Here is a 22,828-nt window from a genome sequence, read left to right as displayed (position 1 = left end):
CTACAGTAGATAGTTGGGGGGGGGGGGGGGGGGGGGGAGGGGGAGAGACTTTGACCTTTGACCTCAAAATAAATAAGAAAAACGTCAAAAAAAAAACAAAAACCAACAACAAAAAAACCCTCGCCTGTACAGTTGTCGGGGGGTGATATTGTTGGCTTGCATTAAAACTATTGTTTTGCGTGCATAGAATAAATAACACGACAAACTCCGTATACATTCACATATTCTCGGTTTCTTCCGTAAAAAAGGCCGGATGTAAACAAAGTAAGAATATTTGCTCATGGAAACAACAATCGTTTCTGTTTGAAAGATAATTCAAATTCATCTAATAAATCAATGAAAAATAAAGTTTTTTTTTCAAAACATTGATCTTATATTTTTCAAATCTGTGTACAAAATAATTAGCGCAATTTATGGACTTTTTTCTTCCACGTAGATTCAATTCATGTGTTCTCCGTACGGCTTCCGTTTTGAGGCCTCCACTGACAGTAAACTAATAGACGGGGTGACCCCGTCTAAAAATGAAATACCGGTATGTCAGAAAGGACAGTTGTTGTTTAAAAATCTATTCAAAAATAGACAATAATGAACGATAAATAGACAATAATGATAATTAATGAATACACATTTGATATATATGTAGTTAGGTATATATTTTAAAAAAAACTACATGACTACCAGAAATATTCCTAAAAACTACAGTACAAGCAGCTATCTAATCTAAATGTGTATAATGAATTAATTTTGCTGAAAAAAATTAAAAAGTTTAGAAACATGCGATGCGTCCTTTAATGGGTATACAATTCATAAAATCGTAACGAAGAACTCGCCCACAAACTCATCATAAAATAGACATCCACAATCGCCTCTGTCCAGAACAATTGACAGATGTGTAAAATAATACATATCAAATTCACATCGATTATTGGTACACGTATCACAAATATGTCAGGTATAGAAAAATAACTATACAGCGTGACATGTCTGGGAGTAACAAATATAGAGTTTATGTCATATGTCAATCAAATCATAGGCAAAGGTGGATTCCAGCGCCCTGAAAGAGGGAAAACAAAACTAGAGTCAGCACCCTGAAAGAGGAAAAACAAAACAAGAGTCCAGCACCCGGGACGGGGAAAAACAAAACTGGAGTCCAGGACCCGGGAGGAGGGAAAACAAAACTAGAGTCAGCACCTGGGAGGAGGGAAAACAAAACTAGACTCCATCACCCGGAAGGAGGGAAAACAAAACTAGAGTCAGCACCTGGGAGGAGGGAAAACAAAACTAGACTCCATCACCCGGGAGGAGGGAAAACAAAACTAGACTCCATCACCCGGAAGGAGGGAAAACAAAACTAGACTCCATCACCCGGTAGGGGGAGAAACAAAACTAGACTCCATCATTCGGGAGGGGGGGGGGGGACAAACTAGACTCCATCACCCGGGAGAGGGGAAAACAAAACTAGAGTCCATCACCCGGGGGAGGGGGGGGGGGGGCAAAACTAGACTCCAACACCCGGGAGAAGGAAAAACAAAACTAGAGTCCATCACCCGGGAGAAGGGAAAACAATTTTTTTACGATCTTATTCTCTGAGTATTTCGACTTTTTACAGGAACAGATTTCACAGAAACGAACCAAGAATGGCTGAGCGTTTACAAGCGTGCATTCAGTATCAATGAAAACCATCGGTTACAATAGTTCAGTCGTCTGCATAAATCATTTATTACATAAATTGCATTTATAAGTGAAAATATTTTCTCTTGTATTAAAATTAAGCTTGAGGAATTACTTATATATTTCACTGTGATGATTAACTTTACTTGTCTAGAAAAGAGGAAAATTCTTTCAAATGTCAGAGTTTAATAATAAACGAGACTTTTGGTCCATTGTTATTTGTAGACAAAAGTGTAAATTGTTTGTGTTTGAGAAATTATAAACGTAATATCTAAGAATGGTAGATAATGCGACTGTATTAATAGAATTAATTAATTCGTAGTTGTGAGAATCAATGTGAATTTAGGTGATGTGTTGTTTGCATATTTCGTTGGGGGTTTCTTTTATCTTTTATAAGCCATTGTGTTAAACTTCGTCAATTAGTCTTTGTTAGGGGATTATCCCATTTAGTTTCCAGTCCGAGGCAACAGAGTGCCTGGAAAGGTCTCGAGTAGATAGTCACGTGATCAGTTTGTTAATATAGGCGAAGTTAGATTTTACCAAAAGATCCAGAACTTGATTGGTTAAAATTAATGCAAGGACGCGCGGGTCTCCATATAAAACTGCGTACCCTACCTGGGCCACTTTCAACGAAGACCCGAGAAAAGCAGTCCTTGTATTTTCACAGGTAAAATTTCGTTTTTTGTATATTTGATTCTATGTTTAATTATTTTAAAAGCTTTTGACATAAAATGTATTCAGTTTCAACTTGTTTTTAAAAAGAAATAAGTTAGAATTTTTCATATTACTTTCATACTTGTTAAATTATTAGTCCCTTACCGGTTTGTCTGTCTTCTGTCTGTCAGTCAGTATGTCCCATTTAGTTTTCTAAACTTTTTTTCGTTATTTTGGCGAGGATTCATTAAAAACTTACAGTGTAGTTTCAGAATGGCAAACAACAGATCAAGTTGGACTTTCATAACGTTTGATGGACAGGTGTGAAAGAAATTAGTTCTTACATTGTTACTTTTTATATTCATGGGATATCTTACATTATAATAACAGTGGCGTAGCTTCCATTGAGGCAACCGAGGCAGCTGCCTCGGTAAAAAAAAAAACCCACCTTTTACGTTGTTAAAATGTCGATAGCTTCTGGGGGGCGCAGCCCCCCAGACCCCCTGCCTCGGTAATATTCGAACCCAAGCTACGCCTATGAATACAAACAACATGTAGTCCTTTATCTAATGTTACTTACTCAAAGGCCTGGTTATGGGTTATTAGTGTGGGGCAATTCATAAGAGGCAAAATCCTTTCAACATCTACATGTACATGTAAATACTTATTTTTTTTATTTGTTTGCAAGAAGAAAAAAAAAAAAAAACCCATTAAACTACATGTAAACAAATAAAACATTAATAAGACATGGTCTTGATTATGCAGTTTCCTTTTTCGATGTATCATAGGTGTTGTGTTGTTATGAAACAATAAATCGTTTTACAAATAGTTATTAAATTTCCGTCTGGATTCCTTGATTATTTTTTCTTCTTCATTTATATAGCCACTATATTTTCTGCTAGATTGCCACAGTTTATCTTTTGATTTTTTTTAAAAATCTTTTCACCGCTTGTAAATTACTTTAGTGCAGGATTGATCAAAATATTCATGCTTAGACGTTTACAAGGATCAACATTTTTTTCCACAACAATTACATGTACATTGTGTCACTGGACAAGACGATATACTAAAAAGTGTGAATATTTTAAAGTGAAGGTGAAGTTATGTCCCTGTTTGGTTGTAAAAAGTTCGAGACTTAGAATTAGGAAAATCAATATATTCTATCAAATTGATGATAAGGAATCGTTTGGAAAGGCGATTTTGGACTCTGCAGTAGTATTTTAAAAAAAGAAAATAAAGTCCAATGATTTTTTTTTTAAAAAAATGTCTTTTTTATCATTAGTGGACGACACTGCATATTTTCCAGTTTCAAGTTTTATCCTTTTTATCATTCATAAAAGAAGTTTTTCATAGCGAACGATTTATCATTAATGGTTATGATGGTGCATCATTAATGATATGATTTTTTAATTTTTTTGTTTTTTTGTTTTTTTGTTTTTTGCATTAGCGAGCACAAATGCAATGGTAATGCATTTATCACTAATGGTTGCCTCACAGCACCGTCAACATATTACATTTCTGTCAATACATATTTTATATATGAATGATATGAACGTTATACATATACTAAATATAATACAGCTATGATTAGGAATTTGTATGCAATCTTGCTGTCATATGGACGTCGGCATTGGTTGGTTGATAATAGAATCCTAAACTTCTAGGAATTCCGTCCTGAAATGTGACCCGTCGTGTATGGACGCAATATATAAAAAGCTTTAAAAAATTCTAAAATTCTAAAAGTAGGAGCACCATAGCTGATAATGATAAAAAGTGAGTTAACTACAACCTGGTTAACATGGGATAAAATGATAAAAGTTAAAAGAATTGTAGATACTATAACAACATGAAAGGGGAAGGGATATAAATCAATGTTCACAGCGAGGACCTACAGATGTACACGAGGGCAACATGATGAGTAGTTATAGGTAGTCCAAAAACTGTCATACAGCAGTGTCAGTCGTGAGAGGGTTTTCTATCAGAGATGTAATCTAAGCACCAACAGTGGCAAGGAGAAAGGTGTTAAAGTTATCACCGGGTCTCCAGGAGGGAAGAGGGTGTTCTACCATGACTGCCTCAAATACATTTTTGTCAACCAAACTTCATTTCCTTAAATCGTAGATGGGGTGGATGGGTCTTTTTACCATAAATGCTCATACTTCGCTAAATAATTTTCATTCATAACTTTCAAACTTACTTTTATCTCATTCACTATTACGTACTGTCATAAAAAGTAGGGGGTTGGGGTTAGATACCCAATCTACCTTTTATTTGCATAACATTTTTTTAAAAGTGCCCCTCCCGATCCTACATGCAATTATAGTTTAACCATCGGCTACTGGAGGCAGTAGCAAGTGGCAGATTTAATGGGGGTGGGTGTAAAAGCCCCCTCCCTAAAAATTCTTTAAGGTAAATTATGTTCTCTTGTTTAGAAAAAAAATAAACAATAAAAGAAGCAATCTTTTTTTTTCCTTTCAGAGAAATAAAGGACAGGATCATTTGATTTAAAGTTACTTTTATTGAGAGAACTTATATTTTATTTATTTTTTTAAATCATAAAATCTTTGAATTTTCTTAAAATTTGTGTAAAATTCATATATTTCACCTCATTGGAATTTCTATAAACTCCATGAGGTTCCGGGAGGTTTGCCCTATGGGTCATCATCAGGGGCTTTACCCTGGACCCACTGGAGGTCTTAAGACAGCCCCAGACCCCCTGCCTCATAAAGTTGTACCTCCTAACTTCAATTCCAGGGGCCCCGGCCGTTTTACAAAGCAACTTACGACATTTCGCAAGTCTTACATGTAAATTGCACTACACAGTTATTACTTTGAATGAATGAAGTAAAACTTTTCTGAGGCTTACTTTTCAACATTTAAAAAAATTACTTTGCATTTGGAGTGAATGATCTTACAATAAACTGCAAAATTCCAGTATGTAAAGTTGGTCGTACAAGCGCGCCCCTGGATCCGCCCCTGTGTCTTGCACTCAGCCCACCATAACTACCTGAGGGTCAATAGAGAGGAAAAAGGGAGGTGAATTTTATCTTAGAAGGGCTCAAAATTCCGATTTTACTTCAGAAATGCCATACTTGTACAGTGTACCTAGTGAAACAAACCCTGAATATCCGGGATTTAAAGGGACTACCAAACATTCTTTAATATTTAGTTTCCATACGGAACTTCCTGTGAGAAAATCTAAACTTTTTTCGATTATTATTATTATTGCTTCAATTTTTAAGATCTCTTTATTCCGAAGTCTTGTCTAATATAAACTTGAGATATAGACTGATTATCTAAAAGAATAAACCCCGTTTAACTTCCGCTGATATGCGCTTTGTTTTTGTTTTTACAGATTCCGTCGTGACGTCATAATATAAACACCAACAATGCAGGACATTCAAGAACTGAAATAGATTTGTGTTGACAGTTTGGTCAGTATTTCACGAAAATGTCGCGAGATACTGAAGTATACTCGGAAAGCTATTCCCGTGAGACGGAGGAGATGTTTCGTGAATTGTTGAATCCAATTGAGCCGTTGATCATGAAAATGCAGTCGTTGTTGGTTTGGGAGAGACCAAATAAGAGCGCTGTGATGTTTTTGGCCATACATGTGATATTTTGGTAGGTTTTTTTCCAACTCATTAAAAAATGAAATAATATAGTGAACTCTGTTTTTGAGGAATTGTAGATGTTGAAATGGTGCAGCAGATCCATCAGGGGTGCGGACTGGGGGTGGGGACAAACATTTTACTAGCTACAAGTTACAGCTGGAATGATTTTTGCTACAGACCCTGAAGCATACTACTACACCTCCAAAGCATTTTGCTTCGTTCCATACAAACCGTTCACTGTTCTGGGCACACTGCATTCACCTTTCTGTGCAGACCGTTGAGCGTTCTGTGCAGACCTTGCAGTGTTTTGTGCAAGAATCAATCTGTACATAATCAAGCCACACCCATAGAAATGTACAGACCATTCAAACCACGCCCATAGAAACTTAAGACCATGCAAAATGTACAAGTCATTTCGGTATGGGATCTAGGACAGGTGGACATTGTTGAGAATTTGAGCATGCAGTTATCTCAAAATTTCTATATGACGGGTTTTCAACAGTAAAAAATCTGCATATAATCAAAGCAAAAGCATTATTCAATTGAGACAATGAGTTAATTTAAGAGACAATGAATTAATGTAAAGAGCATACCTGTGATATGTACAGACTGCACACAAAATTACACATTTTTTCAACCCCATTCAAGGGCCTCCGTGGCCGAGTGGTTAGAGCACCGTACTCAAAATCACACTGCCTCTCACCTCTGTCGGCGCGGGTTCGAATCCCACTCGCGCCGGTAAGTGAGAAAGTTTCCCAGTTTACTTTCAGAAGGTTGGTGGTCTCTTCCCAGGTACATTGTACATTCATAACCAATTACACTGATTCATAATATGTACTGTATCTGGTATATGCGGGGGAAAATATGCTCTTAGTGTACTAATAAATAACAGTGTCATTACATAGTTTCGTGGCACATTTAAGATATTTACCTAAATTACTCAGTTCTTTGATGTTATTTACACTCAGAAGCTTTTTTTCTTAATTCATTAAAAATAAGGCATCTTAGAATGAAGTGGAATTCGTCTTCAATATCATTTAAATTACAGTATTTACCAAGCAGAAATTATTACACGTTTGGGTAACGGTGTATACATACGCCACCACCACTTTCACAGATCGAGAGCGAAAAACAATAAGATATGTTTTACAGGATGCAACTTCACTTCGAGAGATCGAGAACTTCAAGAGATCGAACGCTCGAGAGATTGATAGGAAATTTGCTTAGTTATGTAGAAAGAAAAATCGGGACCATGATTTCACTTTGAGAGATAGAAGTTTGAACCATCGAGAGTCACCTGTATGTAGTTCAAATTAAAAAACCAGCTGTTTTTATATGCCCATCATAGACAAGTTGTATTGTGGTATGGTGTAGTGCATGTCTGTCAGCACTTTGTGGGCTGAATAGAAACAGCTTGAGTATACTTATAAGACAATTGTTTTTCAAGGTCTACCTTACATGGTAGGCACAAAACAAGATGGAACAGTAATAAGGGAGATTGTGGTAATTAGGACACTCACTTCACGGACAGGAGACCCTGGAGTGCTGTGTCAAACCTTACATTTAACATAGTGTCTGTTCCTTCACCAAGCACCCAGTATTAAAAGTGAAAGTCACAGATTGGTCTTTTAAATTGACATGTAAGCATGCAATCGGAACACCTCATTCTTTACTCCTTTACTTCGTGGAGTAAAGGGCGAGGGGTTCCGATTGATAAGTATGGTAATAGGTCTACAAGGACATGATCCACAATATCTAACTTTTGTACTGAAATTCAACATATTTTGCTATTAGATACCAATAGACAGCTCAGTTATTGATAAATCTTTCAAGACAAATAAACAAAATCCATCAGTGACCAGTGTCTATCTTTTCCAGGTTTATAGGGAGGAATGGCTGTCAGTTTTATTTTTGTATTAGTACAATAATGGCCATCATGTTTTTCATATACACTTGGAGAAAATGGATATGGCCTGAAATTAGAGGTAAGAGTATATTTTATCTTTTTATCACTGATAGTGAAGAGTAGATTTATCGTTAACTCTTCATGCAGATATTTAGGTTGTAAGTTATATTTATTTAAGTTTCTGTGCATCAAGATCGGAGTTAAGAGTATAGTGTTATCTATGTATTGAAATTAGGGGTAAGAGATTATATTTTCATGCCTTTGTATTCAGAGAATAGGTTTTGGTTTCTAGTTTTTGGTCTATCGGTCTGTCTGTTAGCCTGTTTGTCCTCAAATACCTTAACTTTGGCCATGACTTTTGAATGGATGGCAATAGAGCCTTCATGTTTCACATGTGTATTTCTTGTGACAAGACCTTTCTTTTGAAGGCAAAGGTTTTGACCCTTGTGAGCTTGGCCTTGATGTGTGTCCTACTTTTAAAATTTTTAACCTTGGCCATAACTTTTAAATGCTTAGTCAAAGGGCTTTTGTATGTTACACGTGTATTCCTTGTGACAAGACTCTTCTGTAGATGCCAGAATTACTTTGCTGCCATAGGGAGCGTTACATGTTTCAAAAAACACACCTTGCTCTTTTATGTACCAACATTAGAGTTTTTACCCATCCTCAGTCTAAATGCATTTATGAGATGAATTGATCATTTAGTATCCATTTCTCATTTTTTTTTAAGTTTATGATGCACTTGCAGAACTGTTAGTAATTTTTTTTTATCAGTATTATAACATGTTAATGTTGACCAAGTAAAGCCATATTTTATGTAAATTCACATGCTTATATCACTATTCAGAACTTTTGATTATTTCTAAAGAAATATTGTATAAATTGGCAGATTGATAAAAAGGATAGGACACCCATTGGGGCAAGTTTTCTAAAAGCTTTATCTCAATCCTGAGTGTATTGAGCTCACAGTCAGAGGAGCCTAAAGCTATTTCAGTTTTGAATTCTGCCACTGTTGAAACTCAGTTTTTTAAACCTGTCTATGATTTTTGTTTTTTCAGTTCCCCCACCAATACCAGAGGATCCAGACAGGTAAGCTTGTTATATTGTGGACTTTCTCATCACATTGTTGTAAATGATATGGACTTTCTCATCACATTGTTGTAAATGATGGGGACTTCCTCATCACATTGCTGTAAATGATATGGACTTCCTCATCACATTGTTGTAAATGATATGGGCTTTCTCATCACATTGCTGTAAATGATATGGACTTTCTCATCACATTGTTGTAAATGATAGGGACTTTCTCATCACATTGTTGTAAATGATAGAGACTTTCTCATCACATTGCTGTAAATGATATGGACTTTCTCATCACATTGTTGTAAATGATATGGACTTTCTCATCACATTGTTGTAAATGATAGAGACTTTCTCATCACATTGCTGTAAATGATATGGACTTTCTCATCACATTGTTGTAAATGATAGGGACTTTCTCATCACATTGCTGTAAATGATAGGGACTTCCTCATCACATTGTTGTAAATGATATGGGCTTTCTCATCACATTGCTGTAAATGATATGGACTTTCTCTTCACATTGTTGTAAATGATAGGGACTTTCTCATCACATTGTTGTAAATGATAGGGACTTTCTCATCACATTGCTGTAAATGATATGGAATTTCTCATCACATTACTGTAAATGACATGGTCTTTCTCATCACATTACTGTAAATTATATGGACTTTCTCATAACATTGCTGTAAATGATATGGACTCTCTCATCCACAAGGGATAAATAAGTGTGAATTTATTACATGTTTGATATAAGCATGGTTTGCTGTGCTGTAAACCAGCTCTTACTATTTGCTGCTACTTTTATTAGTATTTGAGAATTGCCAATTGTAAAAGCATAAAATTTGCTTCAAATCATATTGAATGAGTCTACAAACAATACCAAAATGACCGACTCGTGGTTACAAATATTTGTGGGAATGTTGACGACTATTGCAAATCTTTCTTGCATACAAATGAAAGACAGTTTTACCTTTTAAATGCAATTCTTATCAGACATATTTATCTTCAATGGAACAGCAATGTGTAGCTTTGAAATTTGTGTAGATGCCATAGGAAAGAAGTATAGAATATTTAATTTATTTGATTTGAAATTATTATGGAAAACTTAGCTTAAATGTAACTGAGTTACACTTTTCAATTTTTATTTAGAGGAACCGTGTACATCTTTTATATAATCTGACTAAAAGATAAGAAGCAAATAAATGCATAATATGATAGTGTAAAATATGACTGTAGTATGACCTCTCTCCTTTATTTGATTGGTTGAAGCATGACCCCTTTTGTTAATTTGATTGGTTGTAGTATGACTCCTTTCCTTGATTTGATTGGTTGAAGTATGACCCCCCTCCTTGATTTGATTGGTTGTGGTATGACCCCTCAGCTTGATTTGATTGGTTGTAGTATGACCCCTCTCCTCAATTTGATTCTGTGTAGTATGACTCCTCTCCTTGATTTAATTGGTTGAAGTATGATCCTCTCCTTAATTTGATTAGTTGTAGTCTGACCTCTCTCCTTGATTGGTTGAAGTATGACCCCTCTCCTTGATTTGATTGGTTGAAGTATGACCCCTCTCCTTAATTTGATTGGTTGTAGTATAACTCTTCTCCTTGATCTGATGTAGTATAACCCTGCACTTGTTTTGATTTGTTTTGGTACGACCCTGTCCTATGAATTGATAATGTGAGTGTTTTTATTGTTTGCAGTTGGACCCCTGTGCATGTTCGTCTATTGAGTGTACCAGAAATCTGCCAGCACATAGCACAGATCTGGATTTTCATGTCAAACAACATCAGCTGCTGGCTTGCTTTCAGGAAAGATCACCATTTCTTGGTTTGTATATTTCTTATCTTTTAACAGGAGACTTGAGCTCAGCTTTTTTTTTTTTTTTATCAATATTTGTCCATCTTCTGTCACTATTGTTGTAGATGTTAACTTGTCACATTTTCTACTTCTTCTGAATCCATGACTTCTACTCTAATGTTAGTGGATTCACATTTAGTACAAATGAAGTGAAATGGAAATAGTGAAAATAGGGTCGAGTATTTAAAATATCTTCTCAAGAACAACCTGACTAGGAAAGCTAAAACTTTGTGACCTCTGGAGCCTGTATAAGGTTTTTATTATACATGTACATTTTTTCAGGGACCACAATTTGTCAATCTATTAGATAAGCATCCTCATGTAGAGCAGAATCAAAGTTGTTCAAATCACGGCCCCTTTTGGGCCAGGTCAATACCACTATAGGGAATCAAAGCTTTATATAGGAATACATATGAAGTATGTTTTTGAGAGAGTAATTTTCAAGAATTAGTGAAAGTGGTATGCAAGCATCATATTGCAATGTAATTATAAATGTTTAAAGCTTTCCTAGAAGAATTTAAAGTTTTAGACAATATTTTCTCTCTCTTTCAAGTTGCAGGTGGCATCAGTGTCATTGTGATCTTCACTATTTCATCTTCTTCTCTTGAGCCATTGGTCTAATTTCAACCAAATTTGGCACTGATTATCCTTGGGGGAAGAAGATTCAAGTCTGTTGAAATGAAGGGTCTTCTCCCCTTTCAAGGGGAGAGATAAGAAAATGCAAAAAAAACTTCGAGAGGCCTAAAGTTTGAGAATGAATTTGTATAATTATATAGTGAAAAAAATCGAAAGATCTAAGTTCAAGCCACTGAGATCAGCTGTAGTAAAAAGTCTATAAAAATCTTCTCGTGACCTGCTAGGCTATGATTAGTTATGTTGATAGTCAAGCATCCTCAGGTAATGCAGGCTCCGGTTCAAGTTTATTTAAATCTTGGCCCTGGAGAGAAGGATGGGGACAGTCGGTGTGATTTAGAATACTAGAAGGATCATCTGGGATTAAAGTGTTGGGTTTTGATTGATTTGAACATATTTCATTGTATCACCTGATGAATAGAAAAACAGAAATCACTAATACTGAATTTAGAATCTGTTATGTTTACAGTTTACCTGCCTGAATGGCTCATTCTTGCTGCTGTTTGCTGCATTTGGACGGTTAATTTCCGGTTTGATGTTAACGTATATAATTGGTAAGTAAATGGAAAAATTGGAAGACATGACTTACCCACCTGGGCATGCAATCAATCAATCTAGTAAATATGTAAATGAAAATAGCTACATTCCAGGTTGTTCAAAATGTAGGTCCCAGAAGGGTTGTGAAGTTTTCCACTTCAGTGCCCAGTATGTATGAATTCTTTTTGTCTCATGTGAGCTTTATGTGTCATATATGATGTTTGAACTTTGACCTCTGTTTCAGTGATGTCACTGATGCTGTGGCCTTGTGTCCTGTACAACAACTTGTTTCAGAAAATCTACCTGAGCCTGGAGCCTGTGTTAATGAGACTGGATTACAGTCTGAAGATCAGGCCCTGGATCTGGAGGAGTAAGTAAAATATTGTTAACAAATGTATGAATTTCTTTTTCTTAACTCAGTGTTATTTCCCAATAGGCTGTGTATGTATAGTGAAACTGAGCTGCATATCTTATTGCTATTAAATTCATTAACATAATTAGGATTTTTAGCTCACCTGAGCAATGTGATTTTCTGATCAAATTAAACTTTGTTGTTGGCATGAACTTTTCACATGATTAACCTCTTCTCAGAAACTGCTGGGTCAATTTCAGACAAACTTGACACAAGTATACTTGGATGAAAAGAAATCAAGCTTGTTCAAATGTGGGATCACTCCTGCTTCAAAGGGGGAGATAATTTACAATTTTGAAAAGATAATTAGGAAATAGTGAAGATTACGGATTTTTGTGTCCTGCCTCCAGGGTCATAAAACTTAAACAAACTCATCTCAGACTCGCTGTTATAGAAGAAACATTATAATAAAAAAATTATCTCATCTCAGATTTGCTGTTATTAAAGGAACATTATAGTGAAAAAATGAGCTCATCTCAGACTCGCTGTTGTAGAAGGAACATTATATTAAAAAAAAAAGAGCTCATCTCGAACTCGCTGTTGTAGAAGGAACATTATAGTAAAAAAAAAAAGAGCTCATCTTGTACTCGCTGTTGTAGAAGGAACATTATAGTAAAAAAAAAAACAGCTCATCTTGGACTCGCTGTTGTAGAAGGAACATTATAGTAAAAAAAAAAGAGTTCATCTCGGACTCGCTGTTGTAGAAGGAACATTATATTAAAAAAAAAAGAGCTCATCTCGAACTCGCTGTTGTAGAAGGAACATTATAGTAAAAAAAAAAAGAGCTCATCTTGTACTCGCTGTTGTAGAAGGAACATTATAGTAAAAAAAAAAACAGCTCATCTTGGACTCGCTGTTGTAGAAGGAACATTATAGTAAAAAAAAAAGAGTTCATCTCGGACTCGCTGTTGTAGAAGGAACATTATAGTAAAAAAAAAAAAAAAGAGCTCATCTCAGACTCAGTTATAGACAGGAAGCTCACTTTTGATACCAGAATCAGTTATTGCAGGAGCATTGTAGTGAAAAAGTAAGCTCATCTCAGTTTTATGCATAATAATCAATTACAAAATTTGAAGCCCATTCTGTTCTCTGCGTTTGAAAGGTGCACTCATTACACCATCAATAAGCAACACTTTCAATGTACATTGTACATAATATTTTTTGTGTGATACTTAACCTAGTCAGGTGCAATCATGGCTCATGGTATAGTATGATGTTTGTACGAAAGTGATTAAGATGAAAATTGTTGCCATGGGTATCTTATTTAACTTTGGATTGATTACGAAATTCCATTTTGTAGACCGAGAAGCTCAGAAATCAGCAAACTTTGGCAGCATTGGTACAACAACGCAGGATTCGGACAGTGAGTCTGAGGAACTCATGCCAACACGGGACCCCAAGGTCACAGCAGCACTGGCTCGAGCTATCACAGACTCGGAGGATGAGGGCATGGTGATGTCCGACACCCCCACGTCCAGACTTTCAAAAGAATCTTCAAACAACCTGATTGATGAGCAGGAAGATTTTTGTAAGGAAAAAGATTTTTAAGATCTGTTCCTAATTATATATGTACATGTACCAGTAACTTGAACCCTAATATCCCAGGGGTTATGTTTAGGATTTTGGTCTCCCTACTGAAAAGGGGTAAGGGTGCAATTTTAGCATATTTAAGATTTGGCATAGTCAGCATATTCAAGATTTAGCATAGTCAGCATATTTAAGATTGGCATAGTCAATGTATTTAAGATTTGGCATAGTCAGCATATTCAAGATTTAGCATAGTCAGCATATTTAACATTTGGCATAGTCAACATATTTTTAATATGGCATAGTCAGTGTATTTAAGATTTGGCATAGTCAATGTATTTAAGATTTGGCATAGTCAGCATATTCAAGATTTAGCATAGTCAGCATATTTAACATTTGGCATAGTCAACATATTTTTAATATGGCATAGTCAGTGTATTTAAGATTTGGCATAGTCAATGTATTTAAGATTTGGCATAGTCAGCATATTTAAGATTTGGCATAGTCAGCATATTTAACATTTGGCATAGTCAACATATTTTTAATATGGCATAGTCAGTGTATTTAAGATTTGGCATAGTCAATGTATTTAAGATTTGGCATAGTCAGCATATTCAAGATTTAGCATAAGCAGCATATTTAAGATTTGGCATAGTCAGCATATTTAACATTTGACATAGGCAACATATTTTTAATATGGCATAGTCAGTGTATTTAAGATTTGGCATAGTCAGCATAATTTAAGTTTTGGCATAGTCAGTGTATATAAGATTTGATGTAGTCAGTGTATTCAAGATTTAGTGTAGTCAGCATATTTGAGATATGGCATAGTCAGCATATTTAAGATTTGGCATAATCAGCATACATGTATTTGAGATTTGGTATAGTCAGTGTATTTAAGATTTGGCATAGTCAGCATATTTGAGATATGGCATAGTAAGCGTATTTAAGATTTGACAAAGTCAGCATATTTAAGATTTGGCATAATCAACATATATAAGATTTGGCATAGTCAGCATATTTAAGATTTGGCATAGTCAGAGCTCAGGCATTATTTGGCATAAACTTGATTTAGTGCTTCTTTTCATGTTTTAATGCAACTATATATTAGTGCTCTTGCGTTACCGCTAAAATTGGAATCCCACTAAAGTAAATGCTGAGAAAAAGCCTCCTTCATCACTTTAGAGTCAATTGTTTCCCCAATGTCTCCATTGTTCTTCGATTCTTTTTTTTCTTTTTTAAAGTGGCCTTTTATCCAAGTAATTACTGTTTCATGGCCTTATTTTGGCTCAAGATGATGGTGGAAATGTCAAAAAGTGGCTTTTGAAAGTTAAAAGATGCAGAGAATTGGAAGTGATTCATGTCACTGTATTCCAAAAATCATTAACCCAAGAAGCTAATTGTTTCTGTTGTGAAATGAAATGCATGATTACATTCAGAGTTACTTCATTAGTGAAGTTCTTACCCACCCAATGAGCTCTGTTGTTCTTTTGACAACTTTTGTGACATATGAGATGTGTATGATTTTGTGTTTTCCTTGCAGCTGATAATTCTGACATTGAAGCCGAGTTTGCTAGAGGTTTGGGTAAGATGCCCTCCCTCGATGACCACTTGACAGATGATGAAATACCTGAGCCTACTTTACCACAAGAGAGAAATGACGAGATGAAGTTCGTATCGTCCCATTTTGGTGATTCAACAGATGATGAATTAGAAGATACAAAACTAGGTAGACACATGAAATTCCCTGATGTACTAGACCTTTCATTGGTTGAACCTTCAGCAGGAATTCGTGAAACAGCCAATCAAATTGTGTCTTCTGTGATGGGAAATGCTTTATCAGGAATCACAAATCTAGCTCAAAAGGCAATTGCAACTGAAACTAAAGGCCATGATGCAGATGTGGCTGATGGAAAAGAGGCTATGGGTCAAAGGTCATCGGTACATCAGTGTTCTACAGATTTAAGTGACATTGATATTGCAGAGGAGTTTGACTTTCTGGACGAATATGAAGATGAGCAGAGTTAATGGTAGATATCTGTGAGAGTGATACTGTAGCCCAAGGAATACTGGTGAATGATTTCAATTTCAGAGGGCCAACTTTTATGGATCTGATCACCAATTTTAGTTGATGGCTATCTCATGGATATGGTTCTTGCATATTTAGAAAATTATATTCAAAGTTTTATGTTTCAGTAAGGTATTGATTTCATGGAAAGAGGTATATGTAAAAAATAAAAAAAAAAAATGTAAAAATTGAGCCCTCCATGAAATATAACATTTGCACAGCTTTCACTTTCACTTTCTGCTAGTACTAGTCTTCTTTGTTACACACTGTTAAATATTACTTTGTTGATGATGTCACTTAAAAATACACTTCAAATGGTGCCCATGTCTTAAACAGTTTAATTATTGATAGAAATTTATTTTTTATTCCTGGGATATACCAATACCATTGATTGATTTGTTTAAGGGCTATGCTCTATGAGCAGGGTCCAAAATTCCCCCTTCACCTCCCTTCACACAGTGTATTACAATTATACATACGTGTTTCAAATTTATGTTTAAATGTACATGTGTATTTATTACATATACATACACAAGAATCCATATTGAACGGTACCTGTTTTGTAGTATAGCCCCTGCAGAGCACTGGATTGGAGAAGGGGGTGGGGTTCCCTTTACTGCATACAAGTGTGGAAATTATCCACGATATTTCGACTCGTTTCATCCAATATCAGCTGAGGTCGCTGACTTGATATGGGGAGTGACATGGAGTATGATATTAAGAGTCACCAGAGGGTTTTGGGAGGAGGGGGAGGGGGCATAGGGTGTGATATTAGGAGTGATGTAAGGTGTAATGAGTGCCCCGGAAAGGGGAGTTTGTGATATTCTCTTTCATCTGCTCACAAGTAGAAAATAATAGGTGTTGTGTGATTTACGATAGGTATGAATTAGATATATAATAAAATGTACTGTTTTATATTTCAAAAATATGAAAAAGGGAATATGTATTCTCTTGTAGCAAACTTTATTTTACTATTGAAATTTTACTATAAAGGAATTTTGATGTGTACAAAGATTGAAATCTTTTCTAAAAGTTCTCAGCCATTTGGTGTTTTTTATAAGCAAATTGAACTTTTTTAGTTGTAGTGGTGAAAGAAATTAAATCTGAATCATTAAAAATCAAACTTGTTTTACTGTAAATTGCTGTTTCCTCACCTTTTTAGCAGGCTGAGGTGAACTTTTCTTATCAAAATTTGTCTGTCGTCTATTGTCAATGTTAATTTTCACATTTTCATGTTTTCCAGAACCACTGGGTCAATTTAAATCAAACTTGGTACAAACCATCCTTGGGTAAAAGGGATTCATGTTTAAATGAAGGGCCATGCCCTTATTAAAGGGGAGATAATCAAGAAAAGACAAAAATGCCATGGGTCATTCAAAAATCTTCCCAAGAACCACTTGACCAGAAAAGATGAAATTTTTGAATTGTAAGCTTCCTGACATGGAGACGGTTCATGTTCTTGGGGTTAGGATGGGGCCACAATAGAGGATCAAAGTTCTTCTGAATAAGAGTAGGCCCATGATTATTCATCTTAACATGCAAGCATCCCCAGGCAGTTCAGATTTAAATATGTTCATATTGTGGTCTATGGGGGTAGGGTGGGGCCACAATAGGGGATTAAAGTTTTATATGGGAACATATAGGAAAAATCTTTTAAAATCTTCCTCTCAATAATAGCAGGGCCAAAATTATTTAATGTGCAAGCATTCCCACGTAGGGTAGATTCAAGTATATTCAATTGTGTGCACTTGGGGTAGGCTGGGGCCACAATAGGGGATGAAAGTTTTATATGGGAATTAACATACAGGCCCTGGAAATTAATTAAATTAATTTTTTTTGATGGGAAGCAGGGTCACACTAAATTATATCAAAATGCAAGCATTCCTAAGTTTTGTCAATCAAGTTTTTTTTTTATCCCCTTTGAATCAATTCGTGGGATATATTGTTTTTGTCTGTCTGTCTGTCAGAAACTTTAAACTTGCTATAACTTTTGAATGGTAAGTGATACCGGCTCTTATATTTCATATGTAGGACCAACATGAATTAGGTGAGCAATGTGGTGCCTATTTTTACTTTTGTTTTTATACTTTTTGAAAATGGTTTACTTGCTTTTAATCAATTTTGATTTGCTTTTTTCCCCCCAATTATTCGTGTATTGAACCCATGAAACATGCCCCCAAGAATCTTTAATCATAATTGTTAAGGGGCAACAGATATTTTGAAGTTCCAATGCCAAAATCTAAGTTATTTCCCCTTGATTATCCATTCAGCCTATACTCTCCTTCACAAGATAATGACTATGTATTATATTTTGGTCAATTCCTTATCTGTTTTAAATTCCCAACAATTTGAATGTTTTTGTAAATAATTATGAGTACATTATTGTGATGGAATATTAGTCATTTGTAGCTGTAAATCATTTTCCAGGAATTACCGTGATTACAGTAAAGGATTGGAGATTTAAACTAAAATACTAAATACATAGTCATGTCTAACTGGAAGGCCTCTTTCATGATCCCTGGGGTAAAGTTACTGTTTAGGGCAGGAGTATAGGACCAAATTTGAAAAACATTTAACTTCTTCTTTAATGATGTTGATACTAAATTGAAACTAAATGGATATTCCTTTACCAAAATTGTATATTATCCCATAGGTAGAGACAAAAATTATCATAGTGATTATTGTCTTTATAATTATCTCTACTTTTGTTTAATGTTAATATGTGTATTACATGTCTTTTATTTATATAAAGTCTTTCATAAGTATGGACATTTTCATGGGCATTTGTGTTTTAAGAACACACCTAATTATCTTATACTGCTGCTGATCATTAGAATTTTATAGCTTAAATATTTAGAGTTCAAAAATTATTATTAATTTTATTAGTGTTACATTTACTTTAATTTATTAATTAGGTTATTGATAAATATTCAGAGCATAAAGATTATTATAAATTTCATTGCCCTTGGGACTATTGATACATGTACTTTTAATTAATACTCGGGTGACCAGTAAGGTTCGTGGGCCTCTTGTTTTTCTGAAACCAGATTTTGAATCTCATTTAAATTAATTGTGGTGTGATCGATTTAATTTAGATTTTATTTGGTCATCTGAGTGACCTATTGCAATCTGTTTTTCTTTGTTGTTCATCCTGTATCAGTCTGTTCAACTTCTTGATTTTCAGTTTAGTACATACATGTACCTCTAAAGTAAGGGTACCCATGGTCACTGACACCCGGGGACTGAGCCAAAATGTCATAAAATGATGCAATCTTTAAAGCTTCTTCACTACTCTGAAACATCTCTGAAATAAATTACATAAATACATATTTCATGACAAACCTGAGTCTGAATTTTGAAATCATGGCCCCTGGGTAAGATAATCTGGTGCTAGAGTGCAACTTTATAGCTTAATTATAATATTCTGGTGAAAATGCATTGTTTCATAGAAAATCTTTTATACTAGACCCCACTTAACTGTGTCAAGGTAGAAATTAAAAAAACCTGACTGCTACCGTGCTACGTACGGACTCAATAGTCCGAAATTTATGACACTTAACCTACAGCTAGTGACATCTATATGAATGAAAAATTCCCAAACGGGACGAAAAACAGCAAACAAACAGATAAAACTAAAATTGTGAAATTCGTGGACCTCAGGTTCTGGTGCGAAGTTGGGGTTCTCATTGCTATTTCTTTTGAAATCTTTATGCTTCTGACATTAATCATACTAATTAACACATAGTAATGATATGGTAATATTGTGACATTCATGGTCTCTGATTCTGGCATCTAATGTAGGCTGGGGTTCTTAATTACTGGTATTACATTTAAAATCTTATTTTGGACCAAACTAATTGCACAATGATGATGAGGAAGGAAGCTTTAAATTAAAATAATTTATCCAGTCTGCTTTCCTGGCCACTGCTAGTTAAAATAATCTGTGTCTTGTCCCTCATTAAACAGGGTCCATAGGACATTATCACTTTAATGATAGAACATTCTATCTAGGCCACTACCCAAGGTGAGTAGTTATAAAGGTATAAATTGAATCAGATTGCCCAATCCATACTGTAACATTCATGGCCCCTGGGGGTACTGGTGTTAGAGCTTTCTAGTCTCTAAGGTTTAGTGTAAGTGCATTTATATCTCCTGAACATCAAACAATTAAACCGATTGGGGAGTAAAAGTGAGCACTGGGATGCCTCAATCAAAATGAAACTCGTGCATCACTGTCGCTGCTGAGTGCTTCAGAGTTCAGGCCACCAGGACTTTGTTGCATCTATAACAAATCAAAAAAAGTTTGAAATAATAATCCATATAGTACAACTTTCTAATACAGCAACTTCAGAATTTACTCTACTACTTGACACAAAAATTTCTTGAGACCAATTTAGAGTTTAATTAATTATGAATTACCAAACCAAGGTCAAAATCAGTGTTTCAAAAAAATATATTATAAATATTCTGTGAGCCATACTATAGTGGAAGGATAATAAAAATCCCTGCGAGGCACAAATCTAGGGCTTATAATGAGACAGTATTGGTCATACTGTCCGTCATCTTCGGGTTTTCATGTTCTCATTTCACCAACAACATGCAACACTTGCCTTTTGTGTGATGCTGAGTTGACCCCCTGGCTTCATGTTGTATTCTCTGTTGTCCATAATATAAGTTCTCTTCTCTGCACATGCTTATATTTGTGAATATTAAGTGGTTATTTATTGTTTTTATGTAGAGGAAGATGTAACCCCCTATTTACAGTAGTTTCCTGCCCTATTTGATGTGTGCATTTTAGGCAACACAACCCAATTGAGTGTTTTTGGTTTGTCTTTTGTATGATGAAAAATATGCAACTTTGATTATTATAAGGGAGTGAAGATTTGAGATTTGCTACCTACACGATTAAGTTAAACACTCTAATATGCATATCAAATATATCATATGAACTTGATCATGTGTAATACATAGTGAAATCTTCCTAATTCTGTGTGCTCTGGGAGATTTTGTGTTGGACTTGCATGTACACTGTGTAAAGAACATTTAAGAAAGATAACTGGGAATAAAAATGCTAGGGTCTGAATTCACAGAAAAACAGATTACACAGGTGTCAGATTAAACAGGTGTGACTGTATCAGAATTCACAGTAAATGTCGGATTAGACAGGTTTAACTTTATCAGAGAATTCACAGTAAAACAGATTTCAGATGTCGGATTAGACAGGTTTAACTGTATGTCACAAAGTACTTGTATGTGATAAGTTCATTCCTGTGAAACTAGAATGCATTCTGATCTGAATAACAATGCCTCCAACTGAAACAGCTGTGCAAAATAATGTGTCTGGTGTTACAATGGCCTTTTCCCAGTCACACAGTTTAATTTGTATAATTTATCTGTATTTACAGTATAATTTTTTGCAACGGGAATGAACTCATTTATTGTCAGGCTACATACTAGGAAATAGATTTATTATAAAGGTCTATTAGGGTGTGTATAGGAGTGGATCCCGGGTTGTATATATAAATATAGATATACACCTGTCTTTAGGTATATATTAAAATACTACCCAGCCATACATGTTATTCCTATACATCCCTGATCAGATCTAGATCCTCAATTTATTTATTTATTTGTACTCTGACATTTTGATTGATATATTTTGTCTTATATTGTGAAATATATAATGAGCAAATATTTTTCCCCATAATTGTGATTCATTATTGTGTATTAAACTCGGAGTATACAACAGTTATGTGTCTGTGTGCATTATTGTAATTAAGTAATGACTAGTAGTAACATGAATGCCCCAGTCTAAGGGCCATAACTCTGCAAAGGGTTATCCGACCAGACCCTAAAATGTACTTGGCCTGCACATTTTCATGTTATACCTATATCCCAAATTTCAATCAAAATGTCCATGTATTACAGACAAAATGAACAAAACCTGGCCTCAAGACCATGAACTGAGAATTTAATAGACTTTTAAAAATCCAGATTTTGAGCCTAACTAACTTTTGAAATAATCTTGATAAACATAAAATTTCCTGGATATGTTTTTATAAACAAGCAGTTTTTTTTAAAAACATTTGTGCTAGTCTGCTAGATAAATTAGTAAATCGCATTAAGATTATTATCTTTTTATGGTCTTGATCGAGGCCTGAATTGTCTGGAATATTTCAAAGTCCAAGTGGATCAACTCCTTCAAAAATGAAAGAAAAAGTGAGCAAGCTCGCATACCCCACATTCCAACAACGAATGACAATGTGACACACAATGAATGTCAATGCCATGCATAAAATACAACAAATTGTTACGTGTCTGTGGTACACTGCAATATTTTCACGCATACAAATACATACTGTACGTGTACTACTCTGAAGTGTGTAGTCAGCTTATTCTCCCAAAAGGTTTCGGCAAATTGGTCCAATCAGAAAGTAGTAGGCAGAGCCAAGACATCACTGTTGTCATGTGAATACATGAACTGTGATGCTCCAAACACCAACACGCTTCACATGCTGGCATAAAGAGTTGCAGTTTATGCCCTCATACATTTTTAAAAATGAAATTTATATGTAGATAGAACCAAATCCCTCCACGGCAAGTGACCAGCATGCTAGACATTAAATGGTTCTGGTCATGAGTTCAACAACATTGGACAGATAGGATGTTTCCTAATTCTCTCCCTGAAAACATTGTCAACAAGCTAAAAATTAATAATGTGCATGCTATTTGCTGTGTAAATACATTCAGAGCTCGAGATTTAGTGTAATTTTACAGCTATTCTTTAGCCACCCTATATACAGTAAACCTTTTTGTTTATAATCCTGATGAAGGGACATTGCATTGTCCTGAAAATTTGACAA

General features: G+C 35.1%; 1 protein-coding gene across 2 annotated transcripts; it reads left to right on the top strand.

The window, feature by feature from the left end:
* Nucleotides 1-5,308: 5,308 nt before the first annotated feature.
* LOC125665754 (reticulophagy regulator 3-like) lies at nucleotides 5,309-21,713 on the top strand. Of its 2 annotated transcripts, XM_048898576.2 has the most exons (9): nucleotides 5,309-5,513; nucleotides 5,681-5,949; nucleotides 7,818-7,924; nucleotides 8,904-8,934; nucleotides 10,632-10,758; nucleotides 11,891-11,975; nucleotides 12,203-12,328; nucleotides 13,671-13,898; nucleotides 15,441-21,713. In XM_048898576.2, the coding sequence occupies exons 2-9, from the start codon at nucleotides 5,777-5,779 to the stop codon at nucleotides 15,923-15,925; spliced, it is 1,362 nt and encodes a 453-aa protein (XP_048754533.1). In that variant the 5' UTR covers nucleotides 5,309-5,513; nucleotides 5,681-5,776; the 3' UTR covers nucleotides 15,926-21,713. The 2 variants fall into 2 exon arrangements, with proteins under 2 accessions (XP_048754533.1, XP_048754532.1); XM_048898575.2 differs by lacking the exon at nucleotides 5,309-5,513 and having other exon boundaries at nucleotides 5,590-5,949.
* The last annotated feature ends 1,115 nt before the right edge of the window (nucleotides 21,714-22,828 follow it).

This window comes from Ostrea edulis, chromosome 10, assembly GCF_947568905.1.
Source record: "Ostrea edulis chromosome 10, xbOstEdul1.1, whole genome shotgun sequence".
NCBI lineage: Eukaryota > Metazoa > Mollusca > Bivalvia > Ostreida > Ostreidae > Ostrea > Ostrea edulis.
The sequence above is the reverse complement of the archived record's forward strand: the minus strand, read 5'-3'. Positions and strand labels throughout refer to the sequence as shown.

Excerpts from the sequence above, each read along its gene's own strand:
- LOC125665754 (XM_048898576.2), top strand. The coding sequence starts at position 5,777 with ATGTCGCGAGATACTGAAGTATACTCGGAAAGCTATTCCCGTGAGACG. Across the intron at positions 8,935-10,631 it reads ATACCAGAGGATCCAGACAG|TTGGACCCCTGTGCATGTTC; the intron begins GTAAGCTTGTTA and ends TATTGTTTGCAG. Across the intron at positions 12,329-13,670 it reads CAGGCCCTGGATCTGGAGGA|ACCGAGAAGCTCAGAAATCA; the intron begins GTAAGTAAAATA and ends TCCATTTTGTAG.